Source organism: Mastigoproctus giganteus, chromosome 2 (assembly GCF_048544385.1).
Source record: "Mastigoproctus giganteus isolate SK-2022 chromosome 2, ASM4854438v1, whole genome shotgun sequence".
NCBI classification, from domain to species: domain Eukaryota; kingdom Metazoa; phylum Arthropoda; class Arachnida; order Uropygi; family Thelyphonidae; genus Mastigoproctus; species Mastigoproctus giganteus.
In genome coordinates, this window is record NC_143576.1 from 183,987,461 (window position 1) to 183,999,793 (window position 12,333).

Here is a 12,333-nt window from a genome sequence, read left to right on the forward strand (position 1 = left end):
TGGAGAAGTTTACGACGGCTCATGCACTGCCCTCTTTTATCGGGTCTCTGAACAGAGTATCAGTCAATCTGATTTGCGCATGCGCTCATATACAAATTCTCCTATACGAACAGAACACACGCGTACACTTATAAACATGTGGACAAACATACACGCGCGCGCACACACACACATACACACCTTTTCCCCTCTGAAACTGGTCATGTCGTGTGTGAAAACCCCCAGCGAGGTGTCGCTGTGTGCTCGGGTTCGCTGGACATCCTGAAAGCGTGCTCGGAGAACTCAATCTGTCAGGGGCGCACACGGTGTACTGAGGTGGTGCTGGCGTCCGCGTGATTCCGAAGTGCATCTTCGATCCGGATGTGCATCCGTCTGCGTGTCTGTCCGTCTGTCACTGTTTCATTTGCAAACTCGAGGAACGGACAAGTAGACACGACCGCCGAAGTGCGGGGCACCCCTTGTTCGCTGCCGATGACTGCGAGAACTACTTAAACTCGAGTGATGCTTCCCCAAGGGACGCTAAATCACACAGGCACGTCGCTCGCGGTTCGACAACAGAACGGGCGTCATTCACACGGCTGGTACCGCAGAAAGTGCGCACCGTCTCCAAGGTAACGCACGAGGTAGTTTCTCGCGTTCTTTTTCCACTCGACCAAAGCGAACGCTTTGGGGGTTTTTCGAGACGTTCGTCTCGGGATGGTCGCCAACACGCGACTTCGAGCTCCGTGCCTCCGCGGATGGCTGACGTTAGTGTGCGCGTTGTGGCTCTCCGCGGCGGCCCACGGCTGCATCTTGCTGTTGAATGGCTGGCAACCGAAGAGTCTCGAGGAACGTGCAAGAACGGCCGACATCGTGTTAACGGCTTACACGCGGGACGCTTTCAAGGAGCAACGCACGGAAGCCGACACGTACGCAGCCGAGTTTCTCATCTTGCACGTTCTGAAAGGCGACGGCCTACTCAAGAATGTGGTGCACCGACGACGATCTCCCCTGCAGTCGGCTCTCGGTCAACGGCTCGTGAACGTGTCCAACTTCGGCGACAAGACCATGTGCTACGCGGACGTGAACGTGGGGGAGACCTACATTCTCTTCCTCACCACTTTCGAAGGCCGACTCTCGGCGAAATACGACGACATATTTGGAGCAGCCGTGCTTTACTCCAGAGAGAAAGAGGACGAGGTGCTGAGGGCCCTGGGTAAGTCCGTTTTTCATTTTCTTCTTTGGTCGTTCGTTGCCTTGGCAACAAAGCCTCGTATTAGGGTACTGCGTACAAACTAAAAGAACTCGTTTTTCAATTGGCGGATTTGGTTGATCATCCTCACCTTGACGGCACTTCCTGCTGCTGTTGAAACCCCGAACGACCAGATCGTAAACCCAGGTTTTGGAACCGCTGACCACGAGTCAGCCACTCGAAGGCATCCGTCAAACAGACTTTTGTGTACAGGCACAGCGCGTGTTTGAACCCGTGACGTACGGTGGTCTTTAACTGCACGTGGCAATAACGAATAAAGCGCTCAAAAATATTGCGAGTTGGAGAAGAATCCCGCATCGACCGCAGTTCAAAGAGGACTGGTAACGTCACACGTGTGTTGCGATGAGGAAAATGTCGTAAAAGCGGTTTTTATTACGGCCTAAATTTGTTTTTGAATAGGGGCCGGGTTATCTCTCTTTTCTACTGACATCCATTAAGGCACTCCGAAAACCGTTTCGCGGATATTTCGGGAGGAGAAGAAGCGTGTTTCTGGGAAAAGAAGTTATGAAAGCCTTCCAGATCTCAAACAAAACACGAGAACTTCACTTTCTGACATCATGCCCGCGAGACATTTGTGATGAATTCGCTTCTCGGATGTATTGAGAAGTACCGATGGTTCTGTCATTTCCACGGGCGTAATTTGAATCTTATAAATGCATCTTTTAATCTTCCAATTTACCACTTAAATATTGCAATTATCTGACAGGAAATGACCATCTTAGATCCTTCGTTACATTCTTATTTCATTAACGAATTATCGCGGGTGCTTAAGAGGAGAAAACAATGTTTGCTTTGACGAGAACTCACCATCTGGGTGCCATATATGTCCGAGTTATCAGTCTTTGTTGCAACTCCTTCTTCGAACTCAACTTGGAGTAATTTTTCCATATAAAAACAATAAGTATGCTATTTTTATACGGAATGACATCATCCAATACAAGTCATTCGCCGGGGTCAAATAGTTGAACCAATTTCTAAAAGTTTTGGTTGGTTTTTGCAATGTCAGTCTTTCTCCCCTCTGGTCGATTGCAACTCTCAGTGCAATCAGTGCCAACTCTTCCTTGTCACTTTTCTCTCCATGTTTATTCAATCACGGTCATTGTGACAGAAAATCACGCCTAAATGTCATTTAAAGAGCCACAGTAAAGAAGGTCGAGTACGGATATAACACTGCCAATTTGGCGAAGCGTTGCTCGTCCATCGAAGACTGTCTGGCACCACAACAGTTCCAGTTTGTCATCGCAATGAGAGGCAGACACGCTAAATATAAAACACCTCTGAGGTCGGTCGGGTAAAAAATATATATTTTGGAACGGATCTCAAGTGGAAGTATTAATAAATGTAGTTTGTTCTCGGTTCAAGGTAAACGTCACGTAGTTCTAGCCACCTACATTCTCAGCAACCACGAAAGAAAATAAAGAAATCCACTTTCCGTGGATGGAAAAGTTATCTTTGAAAAAACTTGTTTTTGAATTAATAATCTGATAATGTTTTGCAGCAACTCGAGCGGTTTATTCATAATGATGTTTCCTTTTCAAGATTGCATCACGATCAAGTAACTTTCAGTAATTCGAATTCTGAATTAACTTCAAGGCAACTGAAGCCACGAGGTATCGATGCGTCTCCTTTTTAATTTGGATGTGTTCTCAAATTCTTATCGTGTTCTTCACGAGATGGAAAAAACTCGGGGATCTCTGCACTTCCGCCTGAGACAGATTAACCGAACTACCCTCCAAAAAAAAAAAGGAGTCAAAAAGCTCGTGCCATTTTCAATTTAACCATGGGGAGAACTTAACTATATAAAACAATTTTTTTAATCAACTTAATTCCTAATATGGAAAAAAGAAACAGATGATTATATGGCTGAATGTATTTTGTGTGACCAAATGCAGTTACGTGTTTTTTCAATAATTCAAGAGACTTCCTCGGTACTTTTGACTGTGCGCTTTCGTCGCCCACTTTGTACTCTTGACCTTCTACTGAAGTACGAGGTAAATGCTCTCGGTTAAAAATAATTAAGAACGGACTTTTGGAACGCACGTTTCTGTTATTTATTTGTATACCATCTTTGGAAATTTGGAGAACGAAGGAATTCACTATTATTGAACTCAGATGAGTTGACGTAGTCAGTGGGTTGTTGGCCTCGCTAACAAATCGTTACATTTTGTTGCAGAACATGCATTCCTCATATTTATTTCCAATGTCTGTATGGCTCAGTTCAGGTCCGATAAATTCTTTGGAGAGAATGAGAGGCCTGAATAAAGAATAGTCCACTCTCAATTTTAACTTTTCTTATTATTTTAACCGATAATGAATCAATCTGTTTGTTTGATTCATCATCGGTTAAAAAAAATATGAATCTTCATTAAATAATTGGTGATAACCAACCAATTTGACCAAATCATCATAAAATAATCGATGACCCACATCGCTTTTTGTCCAATACGCTATCCGTGCTTCTACCTTATTTATATACAGATGATTCTGTTGAACAACAAGCGTCTTACAGTTACCTTCAAATTCTGCTTCGATGACCTTGGCGAATATCTTCTGCAATATCAAACAAATCCTCCTAACTCAATCGCATTAAAAATTCCTCTGAAGCCAGACACACTGTCCATTAAGTTTCTCGAAAAATGGTAACTAAGATACCGCAAAATAAAACACTGATAAAAGTACAATAAATTCGAATACGCAAATAAAATAAACATCTCGCCATTTAATCAGTACATTTTATTTTAGAGTATTTTAGTTAGCATTTTCCAAACAACAAAATTACTCCTACTCGATGGCTGAGTTTTTAAAAGTGACCAATTCCGAATATTTTTAATTGCGAGGCTTTGTACAAGACAGCTTCCAAACCATGTGGAAAAGGTCTGGATTCGGATCGTGTACAGAAAGGGAGGAATTATTTTGGGCTTTCTATTTATTTTATTTTTATACACTTTGGACGAGTTACTCCGTGTCAATAGACGGTTGAATCTCCTCTCTCTCCAACTGATGTCTTTATTCTGACAAATTTTCTAAAATGTATTAGACTACATTAAGAAACACCAGACTTTTCCTTCAGAGACGGACTCGAGGAATAGCTATCCGACTTCGCTCTCCTTCCAAAGGGACTCGATCAAACAAAAAACTAAGTGCTTTGAACAGCATGATGCGTTAGGTAAACTGTGTTCTTCGAAGATAATGAGGCACTCAAAACCTATATTAGTATAATTATGTTTATAATCCGAATTGGAAATATATACATAATGGGGGTCAAACATTTCGTGGTATTTTATTACCACTTCTTCAGTGGCAGCTGTCGTTGGAATATCACCTTCACAAAAGATCATTTCGGTCACAAGAACTTGTTTTGTGTGTTCTTGTTCATCTCCGTCCAGTTAAACATTCAAATAATATTTTAAAGCAGCAGTCCTTTACTTCGGAACCTGTGCAAGTTTCTTGGTCAAATGCACAACTAATCTCAATCATCAGGATATTCTCAATGAGGTTACTACTCACGTGATCAAGGAAATGGCAGAGGCTACAGACGTTATGCTGTTAACAGAGGTAATAATCGCGGTGTAGTAGTGTAATAATTAGCAGATAAGTAGCAATTTTATAAGTAATGATCAGTATATTTTCATAGCAGTGTATACACGTACTGTGCATCTGCATACAGTACATATGAGCACCCACTGGATGTGCTGGATGTTCCTTAGGCCACATAAAGACTTTGACTCACCACAGGACTCCCCAAAATGACGAAACACGATTTGCAGTATGGTTCCTGGCAGCAGAACATTCAGTAACTGTAATGCTATGCGTGAAGGGAAGGGGTGGTCCAGGCCTGAACAGCTGTTTTTAATTTCCCCCACTCAAATCATTAGATTAAAATCTGGCAAGTTGGTTCACCAATAAGGACGGCTGTGTTCCAAAAATTCCGAAATGTGTGTGTCAGGCACTTTTTTCTGCTAGAAAATTTCGTCTAGGATAAGTAATGTTCAAGCCATGAGGCGTTAACTATTAACGGTCCTAGGGATCCCAAACAAAACTGCTACCACCAACTTGTGTTGTTCGTATCATCACGAATGGTCCATTGTGCCTTATTATCCTTATGGAAATAGGTAGCATTGGTGGTGGATAGCTGGCCATCAACTAGCAATTGTGTCTTCAGTTGTCCATGGTCCAATTACAATGATCTGTGCATTGATCGCTATTTTATATGAGGCTTGTTAACCCTATTACAGCTGGATACAGTTAGCCCTGGATAACATCCCTGTTATAGCCCTTGTGTAATAGGGGTTAAAAAAGTAATCGAGTAACAGCAAGTGTAAACAAGCTTCAAAGCGTAACGTTGCTTGGAACACAAGAAAAGCACCATTATTTGGACTGATAAAGCGCATTCTGATTGGAAAATACATTCTAGTAATAAGAAAAACATCCTGTGCGAATGGAACAATAAGAAGAAGGTTGAAATTCGCCGTATCGGATTTTGATGCTGTTTATAATTCATAACGCTTAGATGTCACGTTTTTATTTATCCACGTTGCTTGGCTGCATGACGACATTTGTCACGCGCATCATTTACGAAAACAAACTGGAGCCTGCAGCATCCTTTTTGGATTCTGGCTAATCATCTTTCTTTCTTGTTTTCTTGTTATTAATTCCGGCCACAAACATACGGGTGAGATTCTTAAGGAGTTCAAAAGGTTAAGAAAGATTAATGTGGAACAACATGCGAGTATAAAGCATTAGTAATGTATCATACCTCTGAGATGACATTTATCATTGAAAAGTGACAGTGAGTCTTCTTGATGACAAGGATCTACTGTGTAAGTAGGGATACTTTGTTATCTAAAACATTAAGGTTTTTTTTTCCTTCTTTGGCTTTCGAACGAAACGACTGAGGAGATACTGAGATTCGCCTCTCCCAGTACATGATTAGAACTTCGTCTTATCTGCTGTAAATTAGAAACGATTACGTCATTATCTTCGAATTTAATGGGACTTTAGGACAGGAAGAATCTCAGCAAGGATGGACTGTAGTTGTAAGATGATGAATTGACCTCTTATCGATGTCAAAGATACCAGATGACGTAACTCTAGATAGCTTCAACCAATTCCTTATAGTGACGAATTTTCATTCCCGAGAATTGTCCCAGTGGCTGGGATCAATCGATTGACATCAAGTTGAAGGAAGAAAGAGGGCGGGATGGGGCGGTTATTCTTCTCGAGAGAAGGCCGTGTTCTCTGAAGAACACGGCTTAGCAGAGAAACTGCAGTGCAAAAAAGGGTTGCGAAATGGCCCGCGATGATTTTATCTCTGTGCGACAGAATGAAGGACGCGTTACTGCAGTTCTAGGAATGTCACCTGAATAAAACAACTTCGCGCACGAAGAGGAATTCTTCCTGTAAACACCACCGATAGTGTGCTGTAAATATTTTTGCGCCATCTTTCAGGAAGGGTAACTGAGGGAATTTACGGAAAGGTACTCTATTTATTAAAAAGCTCTAAACTTCGATCTGGTCTTCCTATTCTATCGATGGCTCTAGTAACTTTCCAACTCAATATCAGATGCAAGGAATACAATGAACACTTCGTTAAAATTAATAAAAAATATACCATTTACTTTTCAAGAATAACATCTTGTCGCCCTCAGAGTGACTACAGCTTTTAGAGTTAACATACACATTTTCACTTCTAAACGTTTGTTTCGTTATTAGTGTTTTTGATATTATGCCAGGACAACGAAAGGTCATGGGACGTCGGTGTGTCATATTTGCAAATTTCGTATATTATATGGTCGGTTTGCTTGTTGGTGGGTGAAACCTCAAGTTTCCGAGAGAAAAAAAAAAACATGCAACGCTCTTATGCAACCGAAGACTAACTGGACAGAGGTGAGTGGGAAAAGCCATAAAAGTTCCTCCCATGTAGAGGAGATTAATCCAGGCCTTTTCCATAGACTGAAAGGATAGCGATTGAACCACCGTGCTACCCAGAAGGGCTTGCTATTCTCGCTCACTTTAATTGAATTTTAGGTGTTCTCTGTCATGCGAGTATGTCTTTTTACTCAGTCATCGCCGCAAATTTGCACCAAAAAGGCCAGGGGTTTGAATCCCGTCAATAAACCGAGGAATTTTCATGGGCTCTTTTCACTTTCTTTTCGATGGTTCAAATCCCTAACAATTCCAACTAAACCTTCAGGCGCTAGCTGTTTAGTCCATGGTGTAGCCATCATGTTAACAAAATGTGAATTCCATACGCAGACAAGGTAACGATCTTCGCGGCATATGAACCCTGACATGTACCAAAAAATATTAATAAAAAAAATTCAGAAAAACTCACAATTAATTTTTAAAAAAAATTCAGAAACGAGAGGAGTTCCTCCCTATAAAAATAAACGACTTTCTTTTCCATTCAGTCAGCACGAGAAATGTGTAAACATTCAAGAATAATTAAAACAAATAAAAATTACAAAATTTAATGGTATCCTAATGTTATCCCATTTGATGCAAAAGTGAAAGTTTATCGAATTAAAGCCACTTGGCAGAATCGTGCACAAATAGATAAAAAGTCTTATCTGTCCGATTCCAGATAATTTTACTTCAGTTTATAAAAAATATCCACTTGTAAGTGTAAGTGGTTGTTTCATTTTCTGGTGAACCCGAAATAGATAATGAATACACGTAAAACTTAAGAAAGGCTAAAAAATATAAGTTTTATTTATTTTATTTCCTTTATTTTAATATATTAGTCATATGAATGTTAAACTAATCAACATTATTCGCCTGTTTTAACTCTAGTTAATCGTTTGTGTCTAATGAAAACTGACACGCCTCTTGTCTACAGCTTGGTCTACGTTATATTCTCAATCACGCCCACCTTCGGTATGATAACCTAATCAAAGATCTTTTCTTTTTTTCATTAAAGGTTGATTCGTGTGTCCGTAAAATTTACTTCAGAAACTATTATGAACTTAAGAGCAATGTTGGTGAAAATATTTCTAATTTCAGTACAGTATTTGAATGACAAAAACGAGAGAACCACTCAAAGGAATAGTTACATTAATTGTCAACACCTTACAGCCTCCACCCAACACTAAAACCAACTAACTCGCGACAGGTGAAACGCCTAAATAAAATGAACTCCTCCCCAAGACAGCTCTCGTGAATATCCATGACCATCTTGCATCGTATTCATGGACACACCCACTATTGGTCGAATCACTCCTGTACTACTCCATAATCGGAATTAAACCTGTTTAATTTTCCGACTCTGGTGCGTACTCATTTATTGGAAACTTGGTTTGGAGTTTTATGGCGCATGAACAGCGCCAGTATCCAAGTTTTAATTGGCAGGCTCTTTATTGTTCAAAGCTTGTAAATTTCGTTAATTCTGATAAATCCCTTCAAGTTTTCTTAGAGCAAGGAATGGTCCATCCCTGATTCATATGCCCGAAGAGAAGGAGATGTTAAATTTCCAAAGATTATTTCACATTATTGAACATTTCGCGGTTGAAAACACTGTAAGATCAGTGGGGCTCCCATTTCTTACTGAATCCTTGGAAGAAAAAAAAAATATATATAAAGAAAGAAACAACAGAAGCGTCTCAGTCTCTTGGCCCAGCAGATGGTCATAGCTGTTGACAGATGCAGATTTTTACTTCCTGCACGTCGAATATCATCTGCGTTATGGAGAACCCCAGGTGGCGAACGGGCACTACCATTAAAGATAAAATAAAATGACTCTTCCGTATATATTAGACCGCTCGCGCGAATGAAAAGCACTGACAGCTTTTCGTCTCTGTTTTTTTTTTTTCTATCAAGAAGTGAAAAGTGCCGCGTGAAACACTGTAGGGCCTTCTGGGTTACTTCCTGCTCCATGATGTGTGCGACTGATTGAATACAACGGAACTAGTTTTCGGTTTTCTTTTGTTTTTGTTTTTTAGTTTCGTCGACGATTCCGAACGTAACTTTTCAATAACTCCTGTGTGGTCACACTCTGCATCACGAGCTTCAATGACCCCACCTCAAATTGAAAGAGGTGCTCAGGATCTCCTCTAAAATATGAAACACTCGACAAATTAGCAACGCACCACAAATGCTTTCAAAGGAGCTAAACTGGGGCACCCTGGCCCAGTTTATTGCCTGCGCCTCATACAGTTGCTGAATATTTCTGAAAAGTGTAACTTAGGTCTGTGCAATTTGTTATCAAATTGATTCCATAGCATTACTCTACCGGCGTACCTTTAGTTAGGAAGCTGCTGTCTGGATTAGCACATCAAAGAGACATCTAATTCGTGTTTTCTATTAAAAAAAATAGAAAAAGATACGAGCAGAATAGAGGAAACTTCTTACAGGGAACGCAATGAAGATGGCGAATGCTGCGAAAAATTTCCATGACATCACGCAGATGCAAAGAGACAGACATGAGAATGAGATCGCCACCTCCACTCATGTCAGCCGTTGAATACAAATCAGGAATTCGCAGGCGTGTTCCGTGCGATGCATGCACTTTTCCAATTACATTCTGGGTCGTGTAAGCAACGGAACGGAATACCAAGAAGAAGAAGAAGAATGTGAAAGAAATGAGATCCCCTCGGCAGAGAAGGTAAGGACGGCAATCCATGTGGGATGCGCTTGGAGCACGTGACAGCAGAGAGCCATCATGGACACGTTAAGCTGTATTTAAAGTTCCCCAGTGTGACTTCCGTATGTTCTCTGAAGGAATTCAGCAGAGAGCGCGAAAAAAAAATCGGTTTACCTGTTCGAGGACCGAGAGATTCGAAGAAGAAAAGAAAAAAAATAATAAAAAACGATGCGATTAAGAGGAAGTCATAGCAGATCGTTTTCTTTTCAATTATTTTCAATTTTACAGTTCTCAATGCGTTCCAGGACCTTCTTGAAAATGTTTTTCTTTTGCCAATTATCCCGTCTGTGTACTTTTTTCTTTGCTGTCTTACTCCCAACTGTTAATGCGTTTCCAGTTTCAAATTTAGCTCACAACGAGCTTAAAAACTTGCAGTTTTATTCTTTTATCTAAAGAACGCCGAATCTGCGCTGACCTGAAGGTTATGTGAGAGAGACACACACACACACAACCGGAATGTTTCTGTCACAACTCCGAAACCCGAATTTCCTGAAACCAAAAACTACTACCAACTGAGACGGACCATTTCGAAAAAGATTTAAAAGAGACGTATCCACTGACTACCGATGAGGCTGCGTTTTCCTTAAAACATAAATAAAACGAAATATTTACCAAGAAGAAATTAAAATTATTGATTTTTTATTATAATGTCGTTTAATTATATTAAATTATTCTAAGAACACTTATATTAATAACTATCATTTATCGCGCGAATTAAATTACATTAATATAATTTACAACGTTATGATAAAACACTGATTCTCTCAGGAACTTATATATATTGTTCCTTATTAGCCCTTAATTCACGGATTAATTAATTCCTTATTATTATTTGTAAGTGCAGTTTAAGTTCTTATGGCTAGCAATAATTAATGAATATATCAGACGTAATTTATATCTAGTAAACGTTTAAAATACGAGTATACCTTTATAAAAACATTTTAAATCGTATTTGTGTTAGCAAAAACTGAAGAATTCTTTTGGAGTTCAAGAAATGAAAATGTACCTCGAATTGCTTTCACTCTGATACTGGAACTGGAGCATGTGACTATTTTTAGAACATAAAAACAGTAAATATAATTCAATAACTGTTCTATTCCGAATTATGAGGACTAATTTTCTGAATTCTTTTGTGCGACATCAGATCTGTGTGGGTGGTTGACAACAGTTTCACCCGGTCCGGAAAAAAATGGCAAAAAAACAATAAAATTAAGAAAAATCAATGTTAAAAAAAAAGACAAAAACAAAAGTTTGGTTTCGATAAACTGTGCTCTTTATGATGCACCCTTATGTATATCGAAGAGCAAACAGGAAAAAAATATTTCTTCCGTTTACTCAGTCTCCACCAGCTCAGTATCGATGTCAATAAATCGATGTCTTGCACTGGCTTGTCTCATATCATCCACCCTGCCTTTCCATATACTTTAGGTTATTTTATTCCCATATATCTTCTTGTCTACTGTCTTACGTAAACAAGTTGAATTCCTTTTGGTACTAAAGTTTTTTTAGTAAGTTTTTTTTTTTAGTTTTTTTAGAAAGGTTCTTAGCATTAATAGTGGCATATGATGCAAGAAAGGAAGCTTATACAGCATCAGCCCTCACCCGTCAAAAAAAATTCCAAATTCCAAAAGTTTGTCCAGTTCTTCCTTGAATCTATTTAAGCAATCAACCTCCACAACGACAGATGGAAGTTTGTTCCAGCAATCAACTACTCTGGCTAAAGACAAACCCCCGCACATCTATTCTACAACTGTCTTTCCTCAATTTGAATCTATGGCTCCTCAGGTTTGTAATCCGAGCAAGAGGAAGAGTCCCATCACCATTGAGCTTGCTGAATCATTCAGGGCCTTATACAACTCAATCAGATCAGCTGGCAGGTGCCTAGTATATTCAAATTAACTTTTACTAATGACTCTAGCCCCCTGATCAACACCTCTATAGGCAGAAGGATAATTCAAATGAAAAGCGCAAGGTCATCTTAAGTTACAACGAACGCAGGAAATAAGGAAACTCTTGCGGAATGTTTTTATTTTTGAGTCCAACGGCGGCGCATGCGCTGCTCGTCCGCTGATATCATCCTCAGTTAACCAGTGTAAAGATAAAGACTCCGCTGTTGTCGTACATTAAGATTAACATGAGATCTTTTCTTTCGAATGAATAAGGGGTTAAACTAGTAGAAGTCTGTCGTATATGTCAACTCAGTATGGTATAGTGTGCAAGAGTAGGTAAAAGATATTCAGAAACAGAATCGAAAGACCACCCATAGATTGTACTCCAGGGATAATATTAAAGCTCAAACAGGGGTTGTTGGGTTTGTTTGTTTTTTTTTTTTTTTTTGGCACTACGGTTGAGTTTGTTTATCTCGGGAGAGGATTACGTGATACGCCACCAGAAAATTTGGTTTTTCATCCTGCAAAATGGCTGCTCACAAAATATCGGCCTT

General features: G+C 39.8%; 1 protein-coding gene across 1 annotated transcript in view; it reads left to right on the plus strand.

Annotated features, from left to right (window-relative positions):
• Positions 1 to 257: 257 nt before the first annotated feature.
• LOC150089827 (uncharacterized) overlaps positions 258 to 12,333 on the plus strand; it is a 94,549-nt gene continuing 82,473 nt past the window's right edge. The window contains exon 1 of the mRNA XM_090389666.1: positions 258 to 1,195. Within this exon, the coding sequence (XP_090245792.1) occupies positions 697 to 1,195 (499 nt within the window). The 5' untranslated portion in view covers positions 258 to 696. The remainder of the gene's footprint in view (positions 1,196 to 12,333) is intronic.